The sequence below is a fragment of the Lepisma saccharinum genome, chromosome 2 (genome assembly GCF_977018435.1).
Source record: "Lepisma saccharinum chromosome 2, izLepSacc3.1, whole genome shotgun sequence".
Lineage (NCBI taxonomy): Eukaryota > Metazoa > Arthropoda > Insecta > Zygentoma > Lepismatidae > Lepisma > Lepisma saccharinum.
In genome coordinates, this window is record NC_139230.1 from 66183474 (window position 1) to 66204076 (window position 20603).

A 20603-nucleotide genomic window follows, 5' to 3' on the forward strand; every position below is an offset into this window, starting at 1 on the left:
ATTGAAACATCCTTTTGAAGTGTCCGGGATTCTAACACACGACCGGGATGCCTCGCCCTTTACGCTATTACGTCACGAGGTTTAAAACTTTGTATTGTGTAGTCAGCGGTGATACTTTGTACTGTATACTCAGTCCCTGGAATCTGTGTAGCAAGGCCGCGCATAACGGTAGAGAAAGGAAGAAAGCGAGTGGCACGCGCTGCTGCTGAGGATGAATTCATTTTCCTCTTCATACACCCACTTCCCCTTTCACGACTTCTGTAGTCACTACTCGCGCAGAGATTTATTTTCGTTCACTTGCTCCAGAGATTCCCGGGATGGAGGGCAATTATTTTTTGTCATACTCTCTCTTTCTCTCTTCCTCTCTCCCGAGATTGGAACCCAAGACTCTGTCTTCCAACGGCGCTTTTACAAATATTACAATACCCCTGTCTTCTATAGTCAGCAGCAAAGGGTCGTTATCGCAGAAATTCCTTGGTGTTTTAGGAACGAAAAGATTTGTTAATTTGTAATGAATACTCGGGTAAAATTATCCCATTATGGTTGTTAATTATAGTACAGATTGGTTACTTTGTTGAAAAGAGAGCGCCTAACAATGAACCGTAACTCGGCAGTGGAAGGGAGGTTGGCACATCGACACGCAGTCTCGATACGCACGGAGTTTGTCTGCCAGTCCGGTGGGGCGAGAGAGAGAAAGAGGGCAAGAGAGCGAGAGAGGGCTATGCAGAAGTGCACCGAGCAAAAGCGGAAAGAACCGAGAAGAGACGAACGTACTACTAGTCGCGGAAAAGACGTCGATCGGCGACGTAATTAACCGAACGAGACCGAAAGATCCCGAGCAGCGGGAGTTGAGCAGAGTTGGCGGGAGTTGGCGTGTTGACGTGAGTCGAAGCCGAGGTACCAGCCCATACCTGGAGCAGAAGAGAGCTAGTTCTGGTCAGAGAAATATTTGCCTCGTGCGGGCACTCTCACGATATATATTTCTGGTTCGCAGCCTACCGCATGAGCGTCTCTTTTGGGAAGTGACTTGTCTGCTGTACGATATCACGTTCTCTTTTTTTCTTAATTTGACCGCATGACTTGGTGTTGTGAAAACTTGCCGAAAGTAAGCGGAAACTGAAAAGAAAGCATGTAGCTAGTCTTAGCTGTTTGTGTCGAGTAAGTGAACGATCCTATCATTGTTGTGAAATAGTGAATATGCTTGCTTCATTTGAGACCTGAGCGGGAAGCAGTTCCATGGCTTTCAGGTAACTTAAAAAAAGAAAACTTTTCACGAGACACGTCTTTGACAGACACAAAGCCTCTTAAGAAACACGTCAAAAACTTCCCAAACTTTGATAACGCACTTTGCAATCGGCAGAGACATCAAGGAAAGAAGTTACGAAGCGAAAGAAACCTTGTTTTTTTTTTTTACATTGTTGTCTTCTCAAATCTAAGGAAGGAAGAGAATGTAACTTTGCGCTCAGTGACGGTTTCGCGAACGAGTTGCCCGACATGAAAAGTTTTTAAGCTTACACTTTTGTGATTGTGCGAGTGGATGTTCGTAATTTGTGCTAAACTTATGGTGTACTGCGCTTCCCATGTGGCGCTCTAATGAAGCGTCGACTTGGAGGCGGGCTGTGTAAGCTCGTGGTGGTTGTCTTTGGTCTGGTGGCGGGGGTCTCAGCCAGCGAGTATCCGGAACGGGAATGTTGCGATCCTTACCCGCTACCCCCGCCCCCGTCCTCCACCACTCCTTACCCATCCGCTGCCACGCCAACTGGCCATTCAGGTAAGTTCAAATGTTTTGCTTGAATAGTATTACTTTAGAGCGAAAGCAACGGAAGTTGCGTTTCGTTGCATTGTAGCACGTGTTTGTATTCCTCATTCTACCTTCACTTAATTTCCATATTCTACATATCCATATTTAATATTGTTGCAGATAATTACTTATTTAATTTCTAAATATACGTGACTTTTATATTCCGTAATAGCTTTCCCCCACATGCACACATGCACACCTTCACCAACACGTGAGTGTACACAGAAGTACCTAAAATGTGTATCTGCTTAAATTCTAGAAATTCTGTTTGAGGGAAATGTATGCTTGCATGTTTACGTTTCCTTAATTATTTGATTAATTGCGTCCTTAGTTGTTCCACCAAATTCGTCGTGACGCTTAGGATGAAAAAAACACTAAAGACAATAATAATGTAATTAAAGAGTTCTAGGTTTGATTCCCGATTATTCTATTCAGTAATGTATTCAGTTATTTCAGTAATTTCAACACAGCTTCACAATTGTCTAAAATAATGTAAACTTGGTGAGTTTGGTTGAATATTACTTACAGATCATAATTGATCAGATACATGAAAGAAAACCAAGTCACTGAAAAAATCTCGTGATTAGAATGTCAAACTTCTAATTGCGCAGCTAACCGCAAGATCATGAAGGTCAACTATAAGGATGTTTACTATATGACTATATCGATGTTACATTTACTACCTCCTTCATTTTGTCTCCTTTCTACCAAACTTATAAACTTCCCTTCCCTTTTATCCTGGTGTATATGAAACCAAACTACCGTAACTTTCAAACTGGTTGCATAAGCTGTAGGATGAACCTGCTTTAACGCTACAAACGTAACGTTGTTACACGAAATGATAATGGTTTGTCGATAAGCAAAAATTGAAGAATGTAAGACGATTATTCGTTGCTTTCGTGCTTGAAAGTTGAAAACAGGTTGACATAGAAAGAATAATAATATGGATAATAACAATGCCATCATTATGACTAAATTAAGTACAAATATTTAATGTTGAAGTATTTTCGTGAAACTGCCCTTACAAATCCAAAACGATTTGAAGCATTCTGTACAACACGATCTGATCCAGCATTATTCCTTATTACAAAATCCTTATTATTAGGAACAATAAATGTTTACGGGAAAGAGAAACAGTGAATGTTTCGGTATGTACTGAACAAAAATCATTATTTATTATGGGTGGGATGATAGGCTTATAAGTAAACTAGCATACGTTTATTGAGGAAACATTTCAGTTGGTTCTTAGGCTACAATTCTGTAATTCCTGGTCTCTCTCTCTACAGTGTGGTGAACTTTATTTTCTATTTTTCTAAAACTGTAGGACGCACATTCAAACTATAACTCAGATTCGAACAAACTTTAGTCATTATCGCATTCATGTTAAGGTATAATACTAAGCGTAAAAGTTAATTTTGTTAACTACAGCAACGATGTCCCCATTTGTTTTATTATTTTAAGAAACACGCTAGATGGTTATCCATATTACTCGCCTTATGATAGTTTCACTGCTCAAGTTTTACCAAGAGCAAAAGGTTCCTTAAATTCCCCTTGTCAAGGAACGGTCTCTCCGTTCTGGTCGAAGGCAATTATGTATTCTTGTGCGAGGCTTCAATTTGCAGGGACCTAATTTATTGGCTGCCGAACAGTGTAACTGTTTCCTGTTGGCTAGTTACCATGTGATTTTCAGCTCTATTTTCCGGCGGCACCCGACGGCGGTCAACTTAGAAGAGCCCGGCAGTGGCTGCGGTTTCCTTGTTACTCCTGGAATGCGCCTCTGCGGCTATTGGGAGGTTGCGTATAAGAGGGAATTTCCCATACACCAAAGGAGTTAGAAAGATGGGTAGAGAATCTGCAGTTCCTATCAATCGGTTGAAAATACTACATAATGGTAAAATCAAACACCAAGATAGCGTCGTATCCCGAAGTATTTTTATGCACTGCTGGCAATATTAGAGAAAAACGCGTGGCTTGAGGCGCAAGTTAGATATCCGAACTTAATAGGCGTTACATCCAAAGTTTCTAACACTGCGTGGACAAAATATTGGTTGTATTTTACTTAATTCTAATTTTGATCAGTAACGTCAATTCCAAGCTTAGGGTGCGAGAAGTTAAATCTTTTTGTACGGTGAGTTCGTATCCTTTCGTTGTAGGAAAATACAAGTATATTGCGTACTTTCTCACGCTTAATGTAACTACGGCAGAGTCCGTTCCATTGTTTTCTTTCTATTGCTTTGCTCATACATAATCATACACATAAGCACATGTGCACCTTCCGTCGTACAATTCATTATTTATCGATGTTCGGCCGTTTATTTCCTTTCCAGTTAAATAACCCACGAATATTTGTAACATTTTACAAAATTCACTGCAATAAATTATATTATTAATAATTAAACCACCTAATAACAGAAAGAAATGGGAAGTAAATTTCCACGCTAACGCACAAATCACTCTATATTTTCTGTGGAAATAGTTTGAAAATTTTTATCAAACTATTAAAGTACCTGCGGTTTCCTCGTTACTCCTGGAATTCGCCTCTAAGGTTATCCAAACTATTACTCCATTACACGTATGGTAATTAGGTTTTTCCTCTCACAGCCCTAGCTCAAAGTATTTTTCTGTAATAATATGAGAAACGTTAAATACATTAACATTACATTAATATTGGTGTGATGTTTAAAAATAAGGAATTAAACGACATGAAACTTATTTTTGTTTTCTTTGATTAAATACCAGTTTTTCATCCATACTTTTAGGTTACTTAACTGCTACTTTGCCCAACAGCAACAATTGAAACCAGGATGCAAGTACGTTGATGCTACATAACTTTCTTTGCCATAGATAAATAGTTTATGGTATAGCAATGACTTTCTAACTATACATAATAACATTTACGGTGTTCATCGTTGTCAACTTTTCTCCCTTTAAGTTCTAGTGTCAAGTGGGATCAAAAGTGATAGTTTTTCAGTTGCTTTTATCAAACGGAATTAGTTTCACGCATTGCATTATTTGTATGGAAAAATTCCCTTTCAATACCAAATTTAAAATTATAATTTGCTTTGAAAATTACAGTAAAATAACTGCTAGTGATTTCAACATGGAAAAGAACTACTTTTCGTTCAATTAACACTGCGAAAATAGTGAATTTCTCACAGTGAAGCGAGAGCATTGACACTCTGTCAGTAAATTATGTAGTTAACCAAATCTATATACTGTTTACGAAACAAGAAAACTAATTCTTCAAAATAACATTTTCATTTCAGCATTTTCTTTGAATATCATTCACGTATACGAAATCACATTAAAAAGTCATCAAAATAATTTATTTGAAAGAATTGAAGAAGAGGTGGAAAATCAGATAAGATGAAATTTCCAAAATTAAAATATTTTAGTTAATATAACAAAACGCAATCAAATTTACTAAAGAAACAGTTCCATCATAGTTCGTGAAAATTTATAAAATTTAACTTGATTATTCAATACTTTCGATACGGTCAAACAAGCAACAGTTTGAATTTAGACTACATTGAAATATGATAAAATATAATTGCTAAGTTTAATAAATACAATAATTTCTACAGTATTGCGTCCTATATTAATATAATTTTAAAAGTTATCAACATTTCGCTTCAATGTTACAGTTTCTCGTAAATCAGCAAAAGTACTGAGGCTCATTGATATACTTAAGTGGTGGAGAAATGAAACGATAATTACTTGATCACTCTTTGGTACCTACTAACAGAACTTATTACTAATATTCCCGAAAATTTCATATATACGTATTTTTTTTCCATTTTTGTTATATTTGAAGATGATGCTATATTTTTCATATAGGTTCCAATACATAACAAACTTTTAAATGGAATTTCTCCTGAACACACGTAAAAATCATGTAGAGTCATTGCAAATATATTTCTTATATAATTCAGTGCGATGACATAATAGCGGAAGATAACCTTGGGTTTGTGCATTCCGCGGAATCGTATTAACACGATAATATATTGTGTTTAATTGTGTGTGTGTGTGTCTTTTTTCAACTTTGTATCAATGTCTTTGTGAGTTTACACAATCTGAAATATCATAAAATTTCCGCTGTGGTCGAAAGTACTGGTTTGTCGATCTTTTAGCATATATGAAAGTAATTGAATTTTGTAACACTCCAATACATGTAGTATCTTAGGCGACGGAATTTGAAAATTACAGTATGTGTATGAGTTGAGAGAATTGTAAGAGCCAACTATACACTCTTGTTTGATTTAGCTAATCCCAATAAATCCAAGCAGATTAATAATTTTACATCGAATACTAAAACTCAGATCTACTTGTTAAATTCTCAATACATTAAAATTGTTTTTCTGTGTTATAATATTTCTATGTTCATCTTTCTTGGACTTCTACCATATAGATTGCGCTACAGTATGCTTATTGTACGCGTGAATTATGATGTTATGTTACGTTCAACTTAAACGTGTGCACTAATTTTAATTTTGTTGGTTTCTATTTTTCTGTTATGAGTTTTTGTTACAATTTAGTAATGCTCCTCCTAATTTTAATGTTAACTTTATCATGTATTAACGTTTTGTGCCATTTTTACTGTGACTCGCAAACGTTAATTTTCAAATGTGAATTTTAGGTGCATACACTGCTTTGAAACGAATATGAAATACTAATAACTTCAAAATCCTAACATTTCAACTAATTTCGACGATTCAATGACAATATTTATTTTTTGGTATTTGATTGGTTCGTTGGTTGGTTCATTTGGTGTTTTAAGTCCACTTTATGTAGAGAGAGGCTAATCGGGACTGTACCTACAGTTTAAAGTGGGCTCCGATCCACTATGTGGCTCCACCAGGTATCGGACCCCTTGATTACAAGGCAACAACGTTATCACTGCGCTATCGGGGAGGCCCTTTTAGTATATGATATCTGTTGACACATTTCTAAGATATTTGCTTTCGTAATTAATTTTATTCATTGAATTCAAGAAGGTTATGATTTAAGATAAAAAATTATGTCCAGCTAAAAGTTTTGATGCAAGCGACGCACAATAGAATGGTCCTTTTACATTTTAATAAATTGTGTCTAATTATACGTATAACACAAAAAATACTTTAATATGTGCGGTTATTAAACTCGCATAAAACCACGGCGATCGAGGAAATTTACCTCAAGTAATTCTTAATTTGCTTTTAGCCGTATTATGAATATTCGACAGCAAATTTGAAGTAGTTGTTGAAAAAAGTACACCCGTATTATTTAACTTTGGCATCACAAACCACACTGAGAAGTGGAAAGTGACCGGGTAATGATGATTGATACTCAGATAATCTTGAACATCATGTATATTTCCATTTCTCTTTTTATACGATGTAACAGCAATTTGTAATTACCATACTTGGCGGTTGTCTTGAGTGTTCAGAGTACGTGTCGATTTGTATACTTTACAGAAGTTATCGGTTAAATAATCGAATAAACGATCGAATTTATTACAGATTTTTGTAGAAAGTTAATTTTCAATTAACTATTTTCTGCAGCCTCGTGAGTGTTCAGTGTGACTTGGAAGATTAACTGGGTTAGCATTCAGATTTTCAGACACTGGGTCTTGATGCATTTATGCTATTCTCAAATATTCCTACTTTAAAGTTGGTTTTATCTTAAATTTAGATTTTGCCAATTAAGAGAGCTTATTTTATGTTATCCTAATAAGCATACTAGTTTCTTCTTCTGAAATATTAATACCATTTTACAATGGAAGACACTAATAAAATACTATTGGTCACCTATTTACATTTTACAGCTATAGTACATTTTTACTCGCGCACTTTCGTACGCTCGCCGACGTGACCTTCGGCCAAGTTTTGTGCGCTCTCATGTTAAAGATGTGGTTTCTCAATGCTCTTAATAGTTTTGAAAATGTCAGCATGTAGTATTGGAGGAAGGGAAACAAGTGAGTACGTTCGCTTATTTGAAAAGTTTAGAACGTAACTTTATGTGTGTACGTACTCTAATATTGTACAAATACTCAAAATATTTTTATATATTTTCATAATGAACTGGGTAACTCCGTAACTCAGTTTCAAAATAGTTAGTTAGATGTTTTATGTAAACGACTTCAATATCGACACCAAATTGGAAAATAAATATTTACTTCTTTTTTAATTTATACATTTTTAATATAATTGAAAAATTATTATTTTCCTTCATTCCCCGCATATTCCTATCTTGACTCTATAATAAATTCTAGAGCTCATATTTTGAAATATGAAAATTCAGGTATCACTCATTAACTGTAGTTTTCGGGGTGAAAATAACATTTATGTAGATTCCCTAGCAACGTCCGTTTCCATGGTCAAAAAAGAAACACAAACACATCTCAGTGTTACATCTCTAAAAATGTCATTAAAACAGCCGTGACGTAGCTATTTTCCTATTGAGTACTAAGTTGTATATAACTGTTTAAGTAATCTCTGGACGGAATCTTCTTATGGCACTCTTGTTTGATGCAAATTTTCTAACTTGGAATTCATTCATCTGCGTTATTGTTAATAAGGTATGAGAAAAAAACATGTCGGATTTCGTCCCTGGAAAAGGATGTACTAGGGACGTCAAAACGGCATTTTGACCCTTAAAAAGTGGTAAGTGAGTGATTTTTTAATTTTCTCGTTGTTTTGAGACAATTTCATGAGGTGTCGTAATGGAGTATTGTTTGTCTCCTGGACTTCCTTCGTGGTCAAACATTTATGTCATTGAGTGAGTGATGGGATTAGGCCTTTATATATTATGGATATCACGTTTTCTGTATATTCTATCAACTTTTATCATGAGAGCTAATACATTTACTGTGCTTCCCAACTACATAAATATATATTTCTGTTTTGTAAAGAAACACTTTACATGTGTGAAATATTCCATTACAGCAGTGATTTTTTAAGAAAAGCTTAGCGTCAGCTGACACTTTGTGTTACTATATGAATGCATCAGTAGAATTTTTGTGTCTAAAAACTACACATTTCACAACGTTAGAACCTTTTTTTTTATTAGCAATGCAATTGGTTATTTCCACTAATAATCTGATCATGTGTGTTGGAACAACCAAACATAACACAAGACTTATGTGTTGCTGCGAGCATAATCCAGTAAATACTCCTAGTATAGTCACCTACACTTCTGGGTTGTAACAATCTTATTGAATTTAAATGGGATAGTTACAACCCTAAGTGTCCGGGACTGTACATTTTATTCCACATTTGTACTATGTTTGACAATATATTTTACTGGAAAATTTTTCGTATAAAATGTTAACAATAATATTATTTGTTGTATTACAAAATCGATGACAACATACATCCAGGTTGGGGACATAGTCTCTTTCAAAATAATCGCTGTATCTGTTACCCCAAAAACCATGGTTTCCATAAAATAGCGATTTTCACATATAGAAAACTAGTAGAATTTGTACTTACATAAAATATAGTTTGGTGTTATGTGTAGAGTACCAAATTTGTATTTTAAAAGTCATTATTCAAGTATTGATTGTTTTATCTTGTTTGAAACTGTAACCTTACAATAATCATCCACAACCCTCCTTGTATTTGCACATCCTAATTGGAAATTTTATAGTTAATGTTTACTATTTATGTACACATTTCATATACTCTGTAAATTTCGTTTCTTGGTGTAAATTTAGATTGATTCTTAATTACTGCAGCGCTAGTAGAAAATAGGAAAGTGTTCCGCATACACATTTGGTTGTTATTCTATTCTATGTTTATAAAAGCAATGTAGTATTGTGAGACATTTAATTTAGAATGGCTGATGTCGTTGGTTCGCACACGCCGTTCACAGGGAATCTCGAATATTTTCAGAACGTTTCCCGTTGCATGCAATAACCGATTGACATAGTTTTACTCTACAAGAGTCAGTGCAAATTAGCGAATAACATGAATTATTTGGCACGATAACACAAGATGGATCTAGTGAGCGAATGAACATATCATATGCGTTTTAGTAGCCTACTATGTAACAAGTAATAACCTGTGTACTATAGTATCAAACAAATATCTTAATGATCTCCATGACATTTTCTTTCAGTTAGGTTTCATTTGTCCGTATATTTACAATCACACATTTTTGATTTGCATAACTCAGCTTGGATTGTGACACACACACACACACACACACACACACACACACATGTCTCAAACCTTTCTTGGATTCTAGGCTCTCATACTTTCCTACTTTGGAAGAAATTTTAATATAAATTCTCAATTAATTTATAAATCTTGGTTCACTAGAACTTTAAACAGTGTAAGCATGACATAAAGAATAATTGAAAACAAAAATTAAAGGGTTAAGTTTTCCAATTGAAAGCAAAACTGGGTGTCAGCTGAAAACTTAAACTTGACAACATCAAATGCTTACTATAATTAGAATCTTAAAAGTATTTAAGAAACTCAATGACAGAGCATCAAAGAAATAATATGGGAATAGCGATTCGTATATCAAATTTCCAAATTTTTATCGAAATACAATAATTAGCAACGGTAAAATAGAGCAAGACTGACTGCCTTCTTGTCATAAATTAATCTTCCTTTGCGTATGTTCTTTATCGGTACAATGTTCCGTGTGACAACAAATAAAAACGCAGTGCATAGTTTCGGTGACGTGCAAAGAGAATTAATGCAAGCTGGAATGAAATTTTCACCCTTGAGGAGGGCAAGAGAAGAAGAGTTTTAGACTAGGAGGGGGAAAATTCTTTTGCGCCTTCCCACAGTTATCATGACCCAAATACCAACCCAACATGTGCTGACATATGTGTATATACGTAAATAAGGAAAGCACACACACACACACATATATATATTAATATATATGTATAAAAATATAGCCTCCACATTGTGTTCAGGAGGTATTTTTTTCGCAAACAGAAACTGTGTTCCTCGTGAGAAATTCCGTCATGAATTCCTTCTGTAAGGCTCCGGTAGTTCTTTGTCACTACTTACGCAAATGCATGCTGCTTTTATTTTTCTCCCCTTTTCATGTTATTTTTAGACGAACTCGTGTTCTACTTTCATGGCTGAGTTCTGGGCGGTCCGTGCATCATGCATAGTGGCCCGAGGTGGCATGCAACGGAGGTATGGTCGGTTGTTTGCCGACTAAGCAGCGAGAGTCCTCGTGTACTGTGTTGCTGATCGATAAGAGAAAGGATTCAGGCTGTCATGTGGCAGTTTCGTAGACCCATGAAGGGGGGCCTCCACTTCTGATAATTTCCTTACAAGCAACTTAGCCTCAGCGTTCTGTCGTGCTTTCGACTTATTTCTCCTAGTCGTATTCTGGTTATTTGACTCGCTGAAGTTTAATGATGATTAAATGGAATAGACCATCAACATAGACACAAGTGTAAACATTCACACCGAAGTCGCGTACTTAAGTGTGAATGGTTTAATTTCTTTCTTCGTGTTTGAAAAACGATTAGCTTCCGAAAAACCGCATCACCAGCAGCACAAAGATTAACACTCTTTTGCCTTGTAAACAATGGTCTCTAGTTGTATGTATCTAGTTGATGATTAAACTGTAGAGTTAATCCCAATAAGCTTGTCTGAGCATAAATTTGATTTAAGTAACAAACTTTGCCAAATTTGCTTCTAGTAAGTACGTAGTGCGTGAGTACAAGCAGAAAGACGGAGAGAGATACATCGATTTGCTTTACCCAGATCTTGCAATATTCGCACATTGAACAGAAATTTGAGTATGTTCAGTCACAGGCAATAAAAATTGGACACTTATATCCTGCAATACTCGCTTCTCTACAATGCGTTATGTGTTGCTTAACTCTACGGCGAAAAGTGGATTTTAATAGCAAATTTTCAATTGCAGCTTCTACCACCGAAACATAGGAAACATAGGAAATCTTCTCCATAATCAGTACAATTCTCTCCTTAGAATGAGACAGAGCGTAAAAGAACAATCACACACAAGCATAGAAACTGTACAAATGCGTAATTTGTTAATTGTAAACTGAATGCAACGAATCTATAACATCAGGCAACGAATTTTTATTTCCGAAAAAAAATATATTTTCCCTTTGCATTTATTGAATGTCACTTTTCTTACCAAACGTTAATCGTTACAAACATCTTATGAATAAACTGATCCTATTCGAACCTGTCAGCTTCACTGTAGTCAAATTAGATAAATTGTCCTAATAGTTAGGAGTTGTAATTAAATTAGACGATCTTGTTCGTTTATAAATACTATCCTCCGAATAAATCTATTTCACGCACACATTACACATATTTACTATATATATATTATATATTTTAATTATTTAGCGTCGCTTTTCATCCTCTTTAGGCTAATCAAGATGAGAAGGATGATGAACGCCTGTACCTGTGCCAGCACTAAAACGTCGTCAGATGTGACACCATGAGTCCAGTACTCAACGAATTTGGTCACCTAGGCCACTTTGATTCATTACATTTGATTTGATTTATCTTATTAGCGTCGCTATTCTGATACTTTTGGCTAATTGCGACGATGGTGATGAGTAATGATGGATGACGAAAGTGATGAAAGAACATCCATGCCTAGGCCGAGGTTCCAACCCGAGACCCCTGACGCCCTAGCGCGTTGTGATAACCACTAAGCGGGGACACTTTGCACAGCACAAAATTAGAATCAACATTATTATATGTATATATACATTGTATATATACATTTGTATTATATGTATAAAATATATTAATAATATTAAAGTGCTAATTTTAGTCCAAAAATTAAATTGTGTACATGTAAGCTAATGTAAAATCAAACCTACTAGTATACAAATAAACACCATTGATTGATTTATTTGATGTCTTAAGTCGACTTTATGCACAGTAAGGCTAATCGGGACTGGACCTATAGTTTAAAGTAGGATCCGAACCATCATGTGCCTCCACCGGGTATCGAACCCTGGACCTCTTGATTACAAGGCGACGACTCTACCATTGCGCCTTTGGGGAAGCCCTCAAGTAAACAACATTCAATATATATATATATATATATATATATATATATATATATATATATATATATATATATATATATATATATAAATTAAAAATAATCCTGTTTCATTTCAATGGTTACGTTTTGTCAGATATATATTTGTTTGTTTATTTTACAATTGCAACTTCAACGTGCTAACTAGAACACAGTGAAGTATGTATGTATGTATGCGTAAGCGTTGAAATCAAACAGGATTATTTTTAATACAGGAATCAATTCGATAATTTACTCAATTTTGATATTTCAGCCGTTTATTTTGAGCTTACGTCAATTAATATTTACGTTCATAGAAAACAGTGAGTCTTAATGCTTATTCTAGTATATTTTTAGTAAAATATTAAATTAACAACCTGTTTGTTGTTTGTTGTTTGTATAGCTGTGTTAATTGTGTTTGTTTGATTTTCGAATTTGGTTATTTTGTATAGCGTTTTATATAAATATTAATGGAGTATATGGAAGCTAATAAAATGAAGTAGATAAAATAATACAGCAATTTTTTTCTGGCGCATTAACGATTACATTTTTGTTTCATGTTGGAGATATAGCGCATTAAATTTTCTTTTCCTTCAATGTTATTTTATTATTTTTAGAAAGTAATATATTTTCCCTCTGTACCTTTTACTTACAGGGAATCTTATACAAGATTTCACAACGATCATCAGAAAGTATCATGTTTAATCTCTTCGTAATAATTTTCACACAGAAGACTTCTATGTACATTTTCTTTCCGTTACGATACATCGAGATATAAATTCTAATTTTAAATTAATCACCACTTTTCTCAGGTGTAACTGTTGTGCAGAAAAATTATAATCACTGTATTAATATGTGTTGTTTCATACACCCCTTCAAATGAAATCCTTCAAAGTTCTTCACTATGCGAAAACTGAGAAATTAAATTTTTATGACTTTGATAAAAACATATTTTCCTTCCTAAAATACTGGGTGTCTTACTTTATCACTCTCACTCTCTGTCTCTCTCTCTCTCTCTCTCTCTCTCTCTCTCTCTCTCTCTCTCTCTCTCTCTCTCTCTCTCTCTCTCTCTCTCTCTCTCTCTCTCTCTCTCTCGCTCGCTCGCTCGCTCGCTTGCTAAAACTTCCTGATGTTATGTAGATGCATACATTAAACTCAAATATGTATTCACATGAGTTCCTGAAAATATCTTCTTCATTGCATGCCTGAAACAAGTTAGTAGCTTGCAAGTAAATAATTTTTATGAAATGCAGAATATGTCATTTACTCTTTATTTTGCGTCAGTAATTAACAATTGAACATTATCTAGGAAACCGGGTTCAGTAATGGAAAGGTTTTGCAAATAAATATCTCTTGAAGTTTCCATTTCATTTTCTGCGTTTTGTTTCTGCTTAATAAGTAATGTTTAGATTTGTTTCCTAAACAACTTAAAAGTCTCATACACATCAAACTACTCCACACACTGGATGGAATCAAGTAAATTTAAATTGGTTTCTTTGAAAATTACCGATCAACGTGATTAAATTTCTAATAAAATTTGATATTTTATGTGGGAAAAAATCTAATCAGGACTTCTAGGTATTTTTTAATTTACTGGCAACGTTCTTGCATAATTGGCTTGAGGCTCATTCAGTCTTTCATCAAGGTATAGCTGGCAGATGTCTCGGGGACAAAAGAGCAAAAGCAGGCCGAGCGTGGTGCTGATCGTAACATCTCTCACTACTATCTAAATTGAGAATGTCTTCATGCCTACTTCCACGTCCACCTGTGACGCAGTGCAATTCACGACATGACTTTAATTTTACTGTCGAAAAGGTCTTCATATTTTTATAATTTACCGATGTGAGAGAAGTTTTCTTCGTTACTCAAGCAGCTTTTTTAGCTGATAATAATGTAATTTCCCTGAGCCTTTCATGAATTTGAGAGCACCAACTTCTGGTCGATAATATTATACTCGCCGCGATAGTATCTATGAACTCTATTATGTTTATTATTGTTCTTGTTAAAAAGTGGCAACAAGATAACTGGTTCAATTACTCTTCTTACAGAAACTTTTACAGTAGCAATGTTAAACTATCATCCATTTATTGATGTAAGTTCCGATTTCCATTTGTTTAAATGAAGGAACAAACTACGTTAAATTTAAAATTAATTATTCATTTTTTATATTGACGATTGATCCTTGTTATTTAGCGTCGCTTTTTTGGCACTTTTGTCTAATCGGGACGACGATAATGAGTGATGATATGATAAAATTGATGAAAGGACACTCACAAAGAACACCCATGCCCAGGCCGGGATTCGAACCCGGGAGCTCTGACGTCGCAGCGTGTTGTGCTAACAACTCCGCCACGGAGGTAGGCAAATATGCAGCATATATATTTCAGTTAATGTAAAGCTTATTTGAAGTTTTTGTGTAACCGAGGGGGAAAAACAGTGTGGCAAATTGAAAATAAATTGGTATGTTATGCTTTATGAGAATTAATAATATAATATCTACTGTGTAAACATCTATTCATATTTGGAAATTTCTTTAAATTGATTTTCCCATTTTTCTTGACTGGATAAAGTTTTGAGTTTTTGTTTATATTTACTTAATGCACAGAGAGGCTAATCGGGACTTTACCTACAGGTGACGAACCTCCATCGGCTATCGGCTCCACTGTCCTCTTGTTTACAACGCGACGACTGTACCACTATCCAATCGCGGAACCTGTGACTGGAGAGCAAACATAAACCACGCGTATTGTGTACTGTTTATAAATGTATATGTGATTATGTGAAGTTTTAGAATAACACATGTAAACCCATGTGTGCGTTCGATACCGTTGGAGGCACATTGTGGTTCGGATGCCACTTTAAACTATAGGTCCAGTCCCGATTAGCCTATCTGTGCATAAAGTGGACTTGAAAAAAAAAACTGAAAAATAAAACTTTAAGAAATAGCATGTGCCAATGTTTGGGATTTCAAAATGTCAAACTACGGTTTAAGATAGATTAGTAGTATTGGGAGAGGTCGATGCAATTAAACTCACTAACCTTTGAAATTGATTAATACTGCTAGAGAAAAAAGTAGTTTGTCAGTAACAAATGCATTCTGGTGACATTTAGTTTCTGTCACCGAAACAGACTTGCTTCCTTAATTACATTTTTGATCTTTGTTGTTATGCTTTTATTAGCTTGACATTACTTTTAACAAACCAATCACTTGGTTCACGTTTGACCCCACTATTCTTTGATGTTAACCAATATGCCAAGAACAGTTTTTTTTTTTCATTCATTCTGTTATTACTATTTTTAAGTTGTAATTCTCTTATCGTGCCCCTGTATTCAATTGCTAACGTAAGAAACGTCAATTGGAACGTTTAGTGTGGACCATAAATCACATTCTGCCTCATTATCAATCAGTGAGACACCTAAACATGGTTGCGTGACAGGACTAATGACGAATAGCTATGAGCCGTCTATGTGCGTTTTGTCCTCTGTTAAAATTCGAGATTCGAGATGATGAGTTTTCTATCAAAAATTACTCTTCTCTGTACAGCAATTAAAATATTGTTTATCAGTGCCTGCAGTTGTGAGTATTGAGGACATTGAGCAAATTTGAGTAAAGGAGATTGAGCATGTCTTGTAGTTTAATAGGTTCAACCACTTTAATTTAAGAGTCAATGCGAAAAACGTAAGATTCTCAGTCTTGTTTTGATTTACATCATTTTATGTAGGAACGAATAGAGTAATTTGGTGCATGGAAGAATGTATAAATGGAAGTAAAGATGGGAACAAGAGTGGGGATAGCAATAGAGATTTGGATTGATCGGAAAATATCACTCGCTTTCTAGCATAAAATCATTTTAACAGAATGGTAGTTGTTCTCCATGTACAGTTGGCCTAAAATAGTTATATTTCAACAAAATAAAAGTGACATTATCATTATACACCCTTAGAGTGGAAAGACAAAAGTACACTCCATTATATTGGATTAAATACCACCTAAGGATATAATTTGCTATAGATCAAAAAGTAATTGAAAAGTAAAGGGTACATTTTGGGTTAGTATTTTGCAACCGATTTAAAGCCAACGGTATTGCTCTCCCCATTCGAGTTCCCCTAAGTTAACATGAGGAAGAAACTCAATGCAAAAGACCTACAAGGTAGCGTGGTGATTGCACTAGCTCCTCATGTGTTATTTAAGATGCCTGATGCTGGAAGCCTGATGAGAGAACTTTTCAGCAATTCGTAAACTATAGGTCTACTCCAGATTAGTACAGAAGTTAGATTGAACACTGAAAAGCTTTCATAAAGAAATAGAAAGTTCATGTCAACACAGTAAAGTTTGCCAGTTTCTTTTAAATAGTTCTGGAGTTATCTAGAAGAATTCATACCTAAGAATTGTTTCATATTAATACCAAACGTAGTGAAATGAAAGTTAAAATCAAATTCAAGGTTTCGTGAACTGAAGAACCAACGTGAATTTATATTGATGATGCCTGTGTACGCCTTTCCTGCTTAGAGTTTTCAGATTCTCTTACGAGAATGTTTTTTTTAAAATAATGAATTCAATTAAAATAAATTTACATTAAGAGTTGTACGTACGTTTCACCACATATTTTCTGTAACAAATCATTCACATGATTACAAATACTTCATTGAAACACGTTTTTGCTAGTTATTAGACAAATATATTTAAATATATCTTCCAAAGAAAAAAATATGTTCATTTTCCACTCCAATAAGGATTTCACTTTAAGTAATGATGTAATGATGATATATAAACATTTTTTTAAATACCCCACTTCTCTGAAGAAGGTCCCGTTGATCATTTTATGCATCGTTAATGAAACTAATATTCTTTTCTTGAGTATACATTGGCATTACAACTTTAAAGATTTGGGATATTACATAATTTACAATAACATTGCTAGTTAAGTGAGATGTCGTGTAGTGTGCTGTTGAAATTTTGAAATGTAGAATGAAATAAAACTTTTAATATTCCTTCTTTAAGTATAAATTGGCATTACAATGTAGGAGAGACCGGGGCACATTGTCACAATTTTCACATTTTATTTTTTTGTGGCTCTCACGTAAGGCCGAAAATTATAATTTTTTACATGCAAATACTTAGTTATCTTGTGCACAACATATGTTCCTCTGTACAATGTAACTCATCCTGAACTGGACTTATTAACTCTTCTTTATGATGAATACAGTTGTGGCAATGTACCCCATATTCGGGTTAAGTCGTCACAATATCTGGGGCAAGTTGTCACATGCTATTCTAGTGGCAGTTTCATTAAATAGGTATATATTATTAATGAAACTCCTAGAAAAAGACTGGAAATGTTACTAGCACTAAATACGTAGCATGTAAAAGAGACTTAAAAGCTAATTAAATTAAAAGGTAAATTATGCTAGTTAAACAGGAAATAAAGTATATATATATATATATATATATATATATATATATACACTTTTATATTTTCTTCATCCCAAAAGATACATATATTGTTACATCAATCTTTATAGGTAAACCAGAACTTTCATGAAAACAACACTAGCTTACAGAGTAGATAATGAATCAAAACTACAAACTTAAAGGTTACAGAAAGCTGTTTCAGTAAGAAAATTTGCAAACGATAGGGCCTACACCTCCAACACACGAAATTTGCCAATCGCATTCAACTTTCTTGTGATTTTAGAGTTAATAAATTGCAAAATAACTCCTATTATAGACCTATGTATAGCTACAAAGGGAGTAAATATTATTACAAAGTTTAACTTAGTCTCATCAGTTGGCACCTCAGATTGTTTTCAATATGTTTATCCTTTTGCTTCTATTAAGTTACCAGACCTAGACGTCATCGTCAGAATCACAGTTAATACACACGTAAAACAAGTTCTTCGTCCCGCACTTTTCGTGGGCCCATCCCTTACATCGAATGCACTGAATCCACTGCTCACTGCCTGTACTTGGTCTGTATGGGTCCCCACACACTAAACACAGCGTTTCGTCGTCCTCTGAGGAAGAATCGTAATCATCTTTGGACCTTCGTCGACATTGTTTCTTAGATGGAGTTGTTTTTTGTTCAAGATTCAGTCTTTTCTTTGCAGGAGTATTGTCTTTGGCCTTGTTTCTTCTGAAATTCACAATTCAGTTTCTCTCTGGAATATCAGTAAGAATGCATGACTTGCAATTTCTTCTGTTGTTGTTGGTTTTCCTTGGCCCTGCCTTCGGGAATGGTCTGATATGCTCGGGAGTGAATTCGGTCGCTGCTTCAGACGACGTTGATGCTACCATTTCGGTAGGTGGGGCCGAAGTTCTTCCTGTTGATGCTGTTACTTCAGGCGGTGGTGATCTCCCCGTTTCAGCATCCGCTTGTGATTGGCCTAAACTAAAATTTGATGTACTTCCTTTCTGCTCTTGCGACTGTGAAATCGTGCAGCATCGGTCAGTAACATAACCTGACATGAAATCTTCTTCAGTGAATATTTCCGAATTTAATGGAAATATGGCGGTAACACGAAAATCAGCAGTAATATTTCGGGGAGTGGCAGCCATTGGAAAAGCAGTGGCAACAATGTCTGCAAAGTTGTGGATTGTGATCGTTTTTCCAGGGTTAGATTTCAACCAATTCTCGCATGCAGAGTTGATGAATTTCTTGAGAGGTCCAAACACTGACCTATCTAGTGGTTGCAATTTGTGCGAACAGTGGGGTTGGAACGAGAGTGACAGTGACAACATGCTCCGTCTTATTTGTGACAACTTGCCCCACGCGTCCTCGTTCCTCTTTGTAAAAAAATATCTGTACCAAACAATAAGATTAAGCGCATTCAAAGTACCACATTATGAAGCTGTATTTCTAACCTACATAACACACACGAAAATACTTACCGCTCTCGCTCACGAACACACAGTAGGAAAATTCCAGGACACAAAAAATTTACACTAAAGCACTGAAAACAGACAAAGCTCAACTGACTCAGCCACGTGTTGCCCGCGCACCTCTAAACGAGTACAGTTGGGAGTGACATCTAGTGGGTAAAGAGAAAGCAGCACCAGCTCGCTGACGTTTAGGCTTTTCTCAGAATTGCTACTGTGACAACGTGCCCCTTGTGACATTGTGCCCCGGTCTCCCCTACGCTTTGTTTTATTCTTCATTTCAGAACCTCATTCACACCCTACACCATATATAAATTAACTAGCAATGTTATATCATTGATAGAATATCCCAAATCTTTTAAGGGTAAAATAATATCACTGAAGCTTGATATTTTGTTTTCAACTTCATATTGACACACACACATACACACACACACACACACACACACACACACACACATGCATGCTTACATACATACATATATGGAGTTCAACCTGCCAAGTCAAGAAATCTATAAATGGAGTTCAACTTATTTCACTTTGTTTAATAACTAACAATGTAGGGTTTCATCCTGTAGGCGAGAAGTTCCCAACCCTTAGTAAATTAAGTGTAGACAGTCGCAGAGAGATTGTGCAATTATACGGTTGAAACAATTAATGCTGAAAGAGAAAAACACAGTTATGACAATGACAGATTAGTGTAGTTGTGTGGAAGAACGAAGACAAAGTTTCTTGTCGCTTAGAGGTAAATCTGGCACACAAAGGAAACTAGAAGGCGCATACAATGTCTTCGGATTACAGCTTTCAGTTCAACGTGTTAAGCTCTTCTGCTTACACGAGATCCACTACTCGAGAAGAAAAGGGAGCTAAAGGAACTTCTGCTATCGTGTAAGAAAT

General features: G+C 35.2%; 1 protein-coding gene across 3 annotated transcripts in view; it reads left to right on the forward strand.

The window, feature by feature from the left end:
• The first annotated feature begins 886 nt into the window (after positions 1-886).
• Gfrl (Glial cell line-derived neurotrophic family receptor-like) overlaps positions 887-20603 on the forward strand; it is an 861280-nt gene continuing 841563 nt past the window's right edge. For all 3 annotated transcript variants that reach the window (XM_083117425.1, XM_083117426.1, XM_083117427.1), the window contains exon 1: positions 887-1771. In XM_083117425.1, coding sequence (XP_082973551.1) covers positions 1594-1771 — 178 coding nt within the window. In that variant the 5' untranslated portion in view covers positions 887-1593. The remainder of the gene's footprint in view (positions 1772-20603) is intronic.